This window comes from Opisthocomus hoazin, chromosome 8, assembly GCF_030867145.1.
Source record: "Opisthocomus hoazin isolate bOpiHoa1 chromosome 8, bOpiHoa1.hap1, whole genome shotgun sequence".
Lineage (NCBI taxonomy): Eukaryota > Metazoa > Chordata > Aves > Opisthocomiformes > Opisthocomidae > Opisthocomus > Opisthocomus hoazin.
The window spans coordinates 18,164,910-18,178,711 of NC_134421.1; the positions used below are offsets into that span (position 1 = coordinate 18,164,910).

General features: G+C 39.8%; 1 protein-coding gene across 2 annotated transcripts in view; it reads right to left on the reverse strand.

The window, feature by feature from the left end:
- Nucleotides 1-13,802, reverse strand: part of UBN2 (ubinuclein 2) — a 55,070-nt gene that overhangs the window by 30,132 nt on the left and 11,136 nt on the right. For both annotated transcript variants that reach the window (XM_075428163.1, XM_075428164.1), the window contains one exon: nucleotides 1,654-1,791. In XM_075428163.1, coding sequence (XP_075284278.1) covers nucleotides 1,654-1,791 — 138 coding nt within the window. The remainder of the gene's footprint in view (nucleotides 1-1,653; nucleotides 1,792-13,802) is intronic.

The following is a 13,802-nucleotide window of genomic DNA, read 5'->3' on the forward strand; positions in this document are numbered from 1 at the left end:
TAGTTTTTAAACAGTTACTGAATTCAGAGTTTTTAGTAAGCAAATACTTTTTGTATATATAATACTTTGTGCCCTGGTTGCCAAGAAGGCAAGAAGTGGGATCCTGGGGTGCATTAAGAGAAGTGTGGCCGGTAGGTCGAGGGAGGTTCGCCGTCCCCTCTACTCTGCCTTAGTGAGGCCTCATCTGGAGTACTCTGTCCAGTTGTGGGCTCCCCAGTTCAAGAAAATGAGGAGCTACTGGAGAGAGTCCAGCAGATGGCTACGAGGATGATGAGGGGGCTGGAACATCTCTGCTGCAAGGAAAGGCTGAGGGAGCTGGGCTTGTTTAGCTTGAAGAAGAGAAGGCTGAGAGGGGGCCTTATAAATGCTTATAAATATCTGAAGGGTGGGTGTCAGAAGGATAGAGCCAAACTCTTTTCAGTGGTGCCCAGCAACAGGACAAGGGGCAATGGGCACAAACTGAAGCATAGGAAGTTCCGTCTGAATGTGAGGAAGAACTTCTTCCCTCTGAGGGTGACAAAGCACTGGAACAGGCTGCCCAGGGAGGCTGTGGAGTCTCCTCCTCTGGAGATATTCAAGACCCGCCTGGACACGGTCCTGTGCAGCCCGCTCTAGGTGCCCCTGCTTCGGCAGGGGGGTTGGACTAGATGATACCCAGAGGTCCCTTCCAACCCCTACCATTCTGTGATTCTGTGATTTAAGGCACAAACAGACATGCCCAGCCAGTCTGAGCAATGGCTACCTAGAAAGACTGAATACCCCTGCTTTCTTCTGCTACCACAGTTTCACTGCTAAGTATGCAGTTACACAGTATGTAACTACATCTTTTTGGCCAATTCAGTTCAGCTGTCTCCCTTCCCAAGTTCTTGCTGAGCTCTAGCTTACCTGCTGGTGCAGGGTAGGGAAAAACAAAGCCTTCTTCACACTGTGCAAACATTATTCAGCAGAAGACAAGACTTTGGTGTGTCATCAACAGTATTTTAGTCACCAATCCAAATCACAGCACCACAAGGGCTGCTATGAAGAAAGTTAACTCCATCCCAGTCAGATCCAATATAAGAATGGCAAAGTGGGAAAGGACATCAGAAAGCAGGAAGGTCTTGGAATGGCATGGAACTTGTGAATGTCATATGCAAGCAATACGTTCGCATTGATCATAAGTTGTCTAAGTACATAGAACAGCACACTGTTTGAGAAAGACTGTATATATTTTTTAATATAGTTATTCTTATGCACTGAGTTTCTTTTAACAGATACTTTTTTTAAGTGTTACTCTGAATATTAAGAACAACTTCAAATCATGCAAGCTTTGTGCAAAATCATAAAAGCAGTGTCGGAGAATTTTAAGTTCTCATCTCTCATAATAAAATTCTGGTAAAATCACAGAATTGTCTGCCACTTCAAGACAGATGGACACAACTTGCTAGCCTGCCTAAAGAGATGGTTAGTCTTACAAGAGTGGACAGCTTCTGGACATCTTGAATTAGCTCCTGAATACTAGTACGAGCCACAAAACAGAAAATCCAGTCGAACAGTACTGTGCATCATTCTGCTTTCAGCCTCTTCATCTGAGCCATTCTAAGCATATTAAGCATTTCCTAATGTCCACCTAGCTCTAAGTTCTGTACAAAAAGCATACTTAAAATCACTCACTTTAGGTGGCCTATGTTTTTTGTCTTCTGCAAAGTCTTCATCCTCCGAGTCAGATGCCTGGCGGAACTGCAGTGTACCAGTGTTGATATAAAACCCTCCATATTTGGTTGTCAGGGAGGCAGGAACCAATTCATCATACTGGGCAGAAAAAAGAAGATGAGTTTATAAACATTTCTTAATAAAATAAATGTGTGGTTCATTTACCAGCCCATATACAAGAAAAATTATATACAAGCACACAGAACAGCTTGCTAGAATAGCGACAGGATAGTAATACTATTGAAAACTTATTAACCAAGGCACAGAACATTAATATCACAGAATGATCTTTCTACTTTCAAAACAATGCCCTTCATTTTTTTTGAAGAAAAGACAGGATTACAGCATTAAAAGTACCACTTTCTGAAGGAAGTGAGGATGAGCACAGAGTCATTCCTCCCTCTGCCCTACTGAGGACAAAAAAAAGCCCCAAAACCTTCAAATTTCCCCCCCCCCAACATTATGTCTGAGAGCATGTTACATTATGCTAGATGTTAAATCTCAAGATACATAAACCATATGAACAATGATACCCTGCCTGCCTATGAGCAACTTCATTGTTCACTTTTTTTTGTCCAGGAAGTAGGCAAGCACATAGTGAATGATTTGTTTTCCTTTATGACAGTCTTACAGACATATCAGCAACATCACTGGTTGTAAACAAATTTTGTAAAAAAACAGAAAAACCTTGCCTCTATCAACTTCCATTAAATATCCATGAGACAATATGCAGTTCAGACTACCTTCTATTAGTCATAAACTTTTATCACAGGCCCTTTAAGTTATCTGTAAGCGATGGCTACAGTTATTTCCAGAACCTATTTCTTCCATATTTTTGAAAAAGATGACAGTCTGAACAACTATTATATTACAGTGGAAGAATCATAGAATGGTTTGGGTAGGAAGGGACCTTAAAGATCATCTAGTTCCAAGCCCCTGCCATGGGCAGGGACACCTTCCACTAGACCAGGTTGCTCAGAGCTCCATCCAATCTGACCTTGAACACTTCCAGGTAGGGGACATCCACAACTTCTCTGGGGCAACCTGTTCCAGTGCCTCACCACCCTCACAGTAAAGAATTCTTCCTTATATCTAATCTAAAGCTCCCCTCTTGCAGTTTGATGCTATTAGCTTTGTCCTATCCCTACATACCCTTGCAGAAAGTCCCTCTCCAGCTTTCTTGTACCCTTCAAGTACTGGAAGACTGCTATAAGGTCTCCCTGGAGCCTTCTCCAGGCTGAACAACCCCAGTCTTTCCTCGTAGGAGAGACGTTCCAGCCCGCTGATCATTTCTGTGGCCCTCCTCTGGACCCACTCCAACAGGTCCGTGTCCTTCCTGTGCTGAGGGCTCCAGAGCTGGACTCAGGACTCCAGGTGGGGTCTCACCAAGGCAGAGTAGAGGGGCAGAATCACCTCCATCGCCCTGCTGGCCACGCTGCTTTTGATGCAGCCCAGGATACGGTTGGCCTTCTGGGCTGTGAGCGCACATTGCCAGGTCATGTTGTGCTCCTCATCAACGAACAACCTCAAGTTCTTCTCCTCAGGGCTGCTCTGAAGTAGCCTAATCTGCTCTGAAGCCTAATCTATCTCAGAATTTTACAGAACTAGATATTATTATCCAGGAAATAGAATTGAAGACAGTAGAGATGTTTTTGTAAATTAAGCATAAAAAACCCCTTCTCAGATTATACTGTTTCATTAAGACTGCCACAGTTTTCATTAATACTAATCTCTGCATTGCTCTTGATATGTTCAGATGTTCCAATACGCTACATTTAGTACCAACTCTAACCACAATGTCCTGCTCAAAAACCTACTTCTCTTACAAAGTTCTCTCAAATTTTCTTTTGTTCAAAATGATATCCAAGATGTGACAAACTTAGCCACAGTATCTGTTAGCTTATTTCCAGTTTTAGGTGTTGAATATGACTTTGCCTCTTATGCAAATACCAGAATTGGCACTTGTTTTGTTCAAAGTCAGATATATTCTCACTCTGTTTAGACAGTTTTAAAACCACAGAAGGTTTCAAACTCTTATACACACTCAATTTTGAAAAGCACTCAGTGTTTATGAAGGAATTTCCAAGTCAGAAGTACAAAACTGTATCTCAAAAATATTGAAATACAAAGACATAGGAAAAGTGGTCAACATCAAGTATAGCGGAAGACAATAGTAATTTTATTATTTCATGACCAGAAGCCTCTTCAGAATGACATCCTTCCCCAAGTATTACCAGAAAGCTGTTAATCTCTAGGAAATCTTGTTAACAGCAAACTCTCAAAAAGGCTGGGAGGATGAACAGATTCATTCTAACTGTATGCATAAGTATCAATAAAGCAAGCCATGGAAGTGTTTGCAAGAGAACTGAGGAAGAGTTGCCTTGACAATGCTGTTATCACTTCGCAGAAGGATGATGTTGTTCTGAACTACTCCAAATTCGAACTAGTGGTCTTAGTTTTCAAACACTGAAAATTGTAAGATGGTATAAGCAACAAATACAACTCTGGAAGCTATAGTTTGTCTGGAAGCATAACAACAGAATGCCTGAGACACCTACTTGCCAACAAAGATACAGAGGAAGCACTTACAGGACCTAAAAAGTGTTAGAAAAGTACCAGAAAGACACAATAACAGCACAATGACTAAGAATCAATTTGTGCCCTCCCTCTGAAAGAAAGGCTAAGATTTTGACACACCTAAGAGGTATGCACTCCGGCAGAGGAAAAAAGTCGATTTTGAGTTACAGCTGCAAGCAATAAATGTTTGGTAGCACAGCCAAATGATTAAGATCTTTCAGAAGGAAACAATGTGTGTGTTATTCTGAAGTTTGAACCAGCAGGCCTCCCACTGCATGTCTGTTAAGACAGAATTCCACAACTGGATAAAGCAGTAGGCAGTTTCAACGGCCACAACATCAACCGAAGACTTGAGCTCACCTATATGAAGCTAACACACATAGTGCAAAGTGGAGTGTCAGCTACCAGCTTATTTCATTTCCCCCTGCTTGCCATGCAAAATATACCGAAGATACATGGTTCAAGAACCAAAAAGTCTAGGCTACCAAAAGCACTATGACAGGAAGAAGACTTATCTAGAAGGGGAAAACAGTGAATGTATATTTCAACAAGGAAGCTAGTGAAAGAGCCTGAACTGGAGACCTATGTGGATTTGATCTGAATAAGCAGTTAGAAATTTCCATGAGTCATCACCTTTTATCTTCCTGGAAGGCTTAAAAAGCAGAACAGAAAGGGAAAGAAAAAGTGGTCACAGAATCTATGCAACATCCTAAGATCACACGCAAGACTAGAGCAAGAAAGCAGGAGAGTCTATTAATTGGACAAAATAAAAGCAAAGTGGCTTAGTTGTGGACTTGTCATTCATCTTAAGAGACCAGGATGATCACGCAAAGTAGGAGGTGCAAAATAAACTTCAGAGTGGAAGCTGCCTACGAATTTCAGAGACACCTGATGTTTTTCCACAGGTCTCAGAACCAGCTTCATTACGTACAAGGAAGATGAAAGGGAAAGAATAGAAATGATTATCCGCAGTGCTTAATAGACAGAGCAGGCCTTTCCCTTTTGAGCTGACAGGGTGTGAACCGAACTGGTGAGGCTGGGGCAGCACAGCATCAAAACAGAAGAATCTAGTAGTTGCCAAGTTTGAAGGAGAAAACAGTCAAAGCTGGGACCATTATAAGAAGCGAAGAACAAGTAAAGGAAACACAGTAAAGACTTGGCTGCAGAGCAGTAAAAGAAGCCCTGGAGAACACATAAGTAAAAAGTAGGGATTAAAGACAGTCCACAGGTGAGGAAGCCATGAATCACAGCAGACGAATAGAATGATTAACATGCTATGTGGCACAGATCCATAGGAACAAGGCAACCAGGAAGGCAGAATTCATTCAATACACAGAAGGACAAACTATACCATAACAGTCAGGCAAAAAAGGTCAGCAAGATGTGGATGTGTGTGTAATCTACCAGCTGAGGTTTCAACAGCTTCTGCTGATGATTATGAATTCTGTCAGACTTTTGAAGACCCTTCTGATATTCAGTTCTCCTTAACCCTTCAGAGAGTTTACTTTTTCCTACAAAAATCTGGTTTGCCCTCAGCCTACTGAACAACGCATAACTTAACTCAGTGTTTCATTTTATTTTCAGCTTACCTAAAACTGGGGCCTGCAGATCACAGTGTACCTAGTACTCCCTCTTTCGAGACAGGCTTACTATTTTCTAGCGCCCTAACTGAATAGAAAATTTGAGTAAGATTGTATAAGATATTGGCAACAGCTAGATTAAACTTCATTTTAAAGTTTCATCAGGACTCTCAGCTAAAGGGAACATAGCTCTAGCAACTTCGAAATCTTCTGATGAACTGGTTTCAAGACTTTTGCTTTGCACTAGCTTTTCCTGCATATGAAATTGCAGAAACGATCCTATTAAAGAAAATAGTTTAAGCCCTCTGCAGTGTTCTGCTCTTCCTTACGCATTCCAAGACTGAGAATTAAAATTTGCAGACCTACAAACAGACAGGACTTCATACATGATTGACTTCTGCGAACATGGATTTGTCCCACAAAAGATTATGGAATCATTCTGCAGATAACAGAGTAAGATTGATACATTGTCTGATTATCTAAAAGCAGATCGGTCTGTGAGTTATTTTCAACTATTGTCCCTGAGCTACATTACTATGCTTCTAGAGCCATTAATCTAATTAAATGTTTACGTGCATAAGATAATTTAAGTTTTCTTTTAAGAATAAGTTAAGCAGTTTCAACTTCATTATTACAGCAAGAAGAACAGAGACATTTGACAGATTGTAAAAATTTAGTTCTGAAATCCAGACCCACAGTACATAGCAGTAGCTTATGTTAATATTGTCTACTCTTGTGTTCAGGTATTTCAACCATGATCCTCCTCATTCAGCTCCCTTCCAGAGAACAACCTATACTATAAAAGTATAGAAGTGTTAAAAAGCTTTTTAACACTTCTGTATTAAATTATGGAAATGAGATTTGCTGCAAACTTGTCCAGGTGTTTTAAGAAATGTAGCTTGTAGATTACTTGTTATGAAACTGGTATTATTTAGATAAAAAGACATTCACGGATTATTTTTGTTCCCTGTTCAGTTTATTTTTGAGATGGCTCTAACCACCTTTGGGAGCGGAGATGTTTATTATTTGATCATCATTAGCCCACTGAATAAAGTCAAGCTACTGAAGTTATGTCAAATATTGTTGCTTCAGTCAAATGGGCTGAATATCCATACAGTTAAGGTTAAGGGGGAACAATACATTGCTTTTCTAATCCAAGACAACATCAAAAAGCAAGCAGAAAGAGCTTTCTGGGGGTAAAGAAGATTCCTCTTCTGAAACGCATAGGCAAGTTATTCTGGTTTTTTTGGTTTGGTTTTTTTTTTTCCTTTTTTTTTTTTTTTTTGAATCCTGGGGCAACTGACAGCTAGCAAAGCACAACAGGAAAAAAAGACATAACAGACTGTTAAATAAAAGATATAATACCTGGCTCAGGGTAGTCTAGACTAGGATAGCATAGTCTCCTAGGAGAATCCTAGTTTAGTAGTCAGGATATTGTAATCTGTCAGCCTATCAGAGCACATTGAGAGAAGTACCAATATACATCTATATTGCCCTGTTTTGTTCTCACCATGACCACCACCTTTTATACCCTTTCACCAGTCACCAGAGTCAAGCTATTATCTTAAGTGACCTTCACTGCAAGGAGATGACATTCTTATCCTGAAAATATTTCCGCTTAAGTTACAAAATGTATGACCGCTCATGTGACCACCTTTATCTGTTGAACTCAGTTCTTCCTGAGATTCAGCTCTGATCCACACTGAAAATATAGCTCAGTGTTTTTATTAAAACTAAATATGCAACGTATTACGTAACCTCTCAGGTTTCATGTTACAGAATTACTAGAAGATTCTGTAGAAGAATTACGCTTTCCTTTTCCATTCATTTAACATGAAGAGCAGACTTACTATATATAACACTCAAGACAAATACTCTTATCAACGATCTGTTATTTTGGCATGTTAAACCCCCCTTTATATCATATTACTAATCATATTGTTTGTATATTTTTTGGAAAACACTTCAGTTCCTTGTGCTGCTTAAATAAATTCATCTGCTTGTGAAGAACAGTTGATCCTAGGCCATGATCTACCCCTCTAGTAGCTCAGATTACTATGAAGGGTGATTTTGTGCTCTTCAAAAAAATTCATTCAGCAAAAAGCAAGAAGTTGCTACACGTATAGTCACTATTACTTTTTTATTATTTCTTACTCCTACATTCTTGATGTACACAAATTTAAACAATTACTACAAAAGCCAGATAAAGCCTCAGGTTTTTTCCAAGTACCTATGCAGATACTGAGTTTCCAGTTTCCCAGTTGTCACACCGAGGTCATTAGATACATGAGCAGTCCTAAACTACCCGGTTGAAACCTAGGCCAGAACACGGGATTAAAAATAAGTTGTTGAAGAAATTACTTATTCCTTCCTAAAAAATGATATTTTGCAGAAGGAATAAGAGAACATTACTGTTGCTTTAACAAACATCAGACTTGTTCTGCAAATTCAGCTACCTTTGTCCTTCTAGACATAATGGTTCTTGCACTGGAGGACTGGTGGGTATATAGTTTAAACATGCCTGTTCTGCATTAGGCAGAACAGCATCTCCTTTATTTTTTTAGTACTCCACTTTACACTTATCTTGGGGTGAGGAGGGACAAAAAGCAAAGAAATAATCTTCTAATTGACATCAGCCCTTGTGTTCACTCGAATGCATATGACATGTCAGGTGCCAACTGGCAGATCTACCCTGAAGACACCTGGGAAGCATGCAAGATATCTTTTATTAAAGGTACCACAGTGCACTCAGCTAAGTGAACACTATTCCCCAAACACAAAACTTCCAAGACTGAGCAAAGTGACAATGAATAAGGAAGACAGACTAGTAATATAAACACACAAATTCACAGCCAATGAAAGAGATAGTGAATCAAAAAAAAAGCTTTAATGCACCCTCATGTATTTGGTGTGGATGAGGTTTGCGACAGAGGTCTACAACAGCAGCTTTTTCCACAGGAAAAATGTAGCAAGGTCAAATTTATCTCCCAATCCAACATGAAAGTATGTTTAATAATGGATCCTATATGCAGTATTTTTCTTTATAGGTCTCTAACACTGGCAAGTTGACAGTTTCTTTTGTTTTGTTTTTTGAAGGGACATTTATCTTTCTCAAGCAACAATACTGCTCTCCATAGCTATGCATAAAACAAGCTCCTTTGAGTAGGAAGGAGATGACAAGGCATCAAGTTGGCCTAAAACATCTGGCCCAGAACCCCACAAAAAAAGTAAAAATTACCATCAGCACACTGAGCTCTGCCATTACCCAAACAGATACTATTCTCACTGGGAAAAAGCATCTCAAGATATTCAAGTGTCTCAAGCAAGACGCTCTTACTGCCAATGCATCAGCTTCAACTTTTATATCACAACAGCCTGAACTCTGTAGGGGAAGCCAGGGTAAGAGAGAAGATGATACTAAACTGTCACACCTTTAGTAAGCCTGGAGATTACAAGATGAAGCAAACTAAATTTATCCTGAAAATGCAGGAAAACTGTATCATGACAGAATTTTTGTGAAGGCTCAGCCCTCAAGTTATGGAAAGTATTCTAGGAAACCCAAATGAAAGAGGAGCAACTCTTTTACCAGTGTGTTTGGAATCACTACAATCAACATACAATCCTTGAAAGGCTGTCTTTTAAGAGGGTCTGAGCTCTTGAGGCAAGATGTAGCTAAAGAAAAACAAGTTTTTCCTTTAAGTTAAAGTACCTGTTTTGGAGAAACTTTCCATGTATGAGTAACCATCGGTAGGCTAGTTTTCTCCACCCAGCAGCACAGGACTCTTGCACCAGCATTTAGAAGGCTGCTGTGGAACCATGAATGAAGTAGACTGGGTTAAACACTGACATATTGCCCTGCATGTCCAAAGTACTAAACTGCATGCTTCCCATTGCTCTTGGCATTCATGTTTTGCTTCAGTTTCTGTCAGTGTGGGCACCTGGTATCGCTGCTTTAAAAGACAGTTTGCACTGCTTCCAGATTTCCAGGTGGATGGTTCTTCCTCTGCGTTCATTTACCCAGCACAGGGGAAGGTGCTAGCTCGTCTTTGTTTTGGATGTACAAGTCTTAATACCTCCAAGCAAGAGAAAACAGCATACTTTTTCACTAAGCACCATGTATTACTTCAGATCCTTGTTCCATATTACATAGCAGAAAGGTCAGAGAGCACTGTATTCCCCTGGAATCTCTAGCTATATAAAGCTTACACTGTCAGGAAGGTATTCAACCAATCAAATACCCAGAGGTCATTACCAGAGCAAGTAGTCCAGCCAGATTAGGCTGATGTGCATATGTGTGCATGCAAGAAGAACAGAGGGGAAGCAGAAATCTACAGGAATACCATTCCACGAAGAATGTAGTTCTGGGCAGTTTACATTCTAGCAAAGCCAATTTTCAACATCAAAGCAGTGGAAACACTGAGGAGGGACAGCTTTCTTCGCAGGTTACGAACATTTTGTGTATTACTACCATAGAGGTTCATTAGGATAAGCAAAGATTAGGACTTGCCATCAGACTAACTGCTACATAGTGGTTAGAAACAATTCTAAGATGGTCTTGATTTACATGTTTTTCTGGAATGAAGAGTTCATAACCCACTGACTATAATCAAAATGCTCAACCCAAACAACATCCACTGTATAGACTGAAGCATGGATTTCCCACTTGCCTGCAATTGCATTCAGAGATGAAAAGCCACTTCTTCCAAACAGGATCAACTAAAAATTTTCAAAGAAGGACAGCAAGGTAAAAAAACTGAACGGGATATATACCAGATGATACATCCAAAGCAAACAGCAACCCTTAACTATGCACTTCTTCCTGTAAGGGGAAACAAGTCTGAAAGATGATGGGAGATAGAAATGACTGTGTCACTTAGGGCAATACGTACCAAATAACCTTTCTCCAATATTTTCCTTTAGTTGGCTTCATGTCTGAGTCCACTCAATTGCTCTTCAGGAGCCCTTACTTTTCTGTGTTCAGTAGCCACAAGGACTTTGATGGTCTTAATGCAGCCGTGCTGCTGAAGTCCTTACTATGCTTTAGGAAACTACTGATTCTTTCCAGAGTAAACAATGAAACCCAATCTGTAAGAATCTCATGCATAGTTTTCATTTTTCACAGAAAGTAAATAACAGCAATCTAGCCTACTAAGCAGCCCAAAATTTACCCTACTTCATCAGGCAAGGTACCAGTGCCCTTTGAGGAGTATGACAGGAAAAATCTCTTTGCTTAGGAGAAGCTCCCTTCTATCAGCACCTTCCAAGAATCTTCCTCTAGAAAAGCATGTCCTGTACCTGTCTGTACTCCGGTCCAAATTAAAACCATGACCTGAGAATCATGACATCAGCAGATTCCCTGCACTTGACCCTGGTCCCTGCCCTAAAGAAAACAAGCAGAAAAATTGCCTTCCTGGATCCTTGGAAGACCCAAATGCTCTGTGTTATATGCTGTTTGTTATACATGCATCTAAGTTACACGTACAAAACTGCTTAATTAGAAATGGATCCAAAGGAAGCAGAATTACTTAACTCAATTACAATGCCTGCTAAAAACAGGCTTAGAGTTGTATTGGTTTGATTTCTTGAATAATATTTGATGGCATTACCTCAAAATCTGTTTTCAGAAGCAAGACATCTCTAAAGCTGTGGAATAAATCTGTTTCAGTGCCAAAGAGCTCAGTATTTCTTTCACACCTGTGACAAGAAAAAGCACTAGAATTCTAAGGAAGCTTTCGATTATTTTCTTCTGGGATACAGAGAGAGACAACAGATTGCCAGTCCTAGAACAAGAGGCACTCATACTTGTTTTTCAAGTGTTTATGCCCAGGATATTCTAGCTTTTCTGTGTGAGAAATTGTATCTTCCAAAAGGAAGTCCAGGCTGGGCCTAGCTCTGACATTTCTCAGGGTACACAGCGATTTAATAGCTAACCACACAGAAGATGAGCAAGCTAGACACATAGATTTTCCTTCTGAACACTTCCCATTTGCATCTGAGATGGAATGAGAGGTTTCATTGAACTTAACTCCTACATTACAAGACTCTTAAGCTTTGCGACAGCAACTTAGACTGCAGCTGGCACACAGTGCCTTTTTTTTTCCTCCTTTTCTATACAGAAGCGGGGATAAAAGCAAAACAGAGATGGTCTCTCACTAGTCTGTATTTGTAATGCAGACACAAGGCATAATGATTTGTCCAGAAGAGTAATCTTTAGAGAATACACCATTCTCCCTAGTAGCTTCCACAGCTACCACATGATGCAACCATCTGGTCCTCTAACAACTGCCTTTTGTATGTTCTTGCAAAGAGTCTGGCAAGAGATACCAGAAGTAAATGCTCCCGCAAATCTAATGGATCTGCTGCTGGTACCAAGAACAGCACTGGAAGGAGACACAGCACAAGAAGCACTAGTACACCAGTGAGTGTTCAACCCTGCTAGACTCATGTATATCTTTGATAGAGACTTCTACTGCGAGTACCAAAAGTTATTCAAATCATGTATCAGATTGTGATAGGTCACAATAAATCCAGAAAAAAAGATACAACTTGGGTTCTGTATTATAAAAGTTCAAAACTGAGGATGATTAACTTAACAAACAGTGAGAAACCAGATAAGCCTATAGGCTCAAGTGGTTTCTCAGCAGGACTGAAGCACATCTGTTCTTATCGAGCTGAATATCAGAATCTGACCTTTGGAAAGGATACACCAAGGCTTAGGCCCCAATATTGTTCCAGCAGCACAATCAAAAGTTGAGGGATAATGATAGGACCATTTAATACTGGCAAATTCAACTAAAATTTTAATCTAGACTAAGAAAAAGGACAAATTAATACAAGCTACAATAAGCATCTACAGCAAACTTACTGTTCACGCAACTTGTTCACGTGCCTTCAAATCTACTTCAAAACTAACAATACACACAGATGAGCTCAGTCTGCTATCCACTGTAGCTAATAGCTGAACTTCTTTTGCTCAAGAAGGTATCAGCTCTGCAGCACACCTTCTGTGCATGACACTGTTCTTGAACAATATTCATTGCAACATCTGTATGCTAGAAACTTCACCTCTCAGTGTTCACAGAAGCTCTTTACAAAGTTTCATAGTTTCCCAGCTCTACTACCACATTCATGGAAGCTCAACATAATGTATGCTAAGCACTTCTGTGCTTTTCTTACTCTTTTCTCACAACTCCTTTTCAGCATCTTTCCTCTCCCACTCAGACTTTTAGCTCCCTCCTCTTCAGAGCAGCAGATTATTGCTGCTTTGTCAAGTGTCACTCAGCAGTGGAGGAAACTGTAGGCTAGCTAAAGCGTCAGGTGTTTTTTGTTGGGTTTATTTGCCCATTTTTACTTCATAAACCGTACATCTACTTCTTCCTGACATCTCATAAAGGAGAACTGTAAGAGGTCTCCAAGGTTTCATATCATCCACTCTCTTCTGAGCTTCTTCCTTATTTTCGTAATTTTATATACCACCTCTAAGCTATCTTCTAATGCCTTCTTATAACCCTCCTGAAATCCCTGATATTGCTGGCACTTAACTAATACCTTTTTCCTTGTACCTCAAGATGTGTTTTTATTTCTAAAAAATATTCAGACAAAATAAGCAGTAACATCCTGCTGTTTAACCAAGCTGTTTTATCTCAAATCTTTCAGATACATTCAGTGAATGTTTAGAATAAGCAGCCTATTCTTGTTGACTTTTAATCAGCAGAATATCATCCTGATCTATTGCAGGACACCTAACACCAGTAATCTACTAATAATCCAGATAGCTAGTACAAGAAACTGAACAGACTCAGTGCAATTGCAGTCCACAGTAAATGGAGAGCACAAATAACAATAATGTATTTTCTAAAGCTGGAAAATTACGTGATGTAACAATAGCTTTCTTAATTCTTGCAGTGCATAGTGATATCTGCATGAGACTACAAATACGATAATTCATTGGAT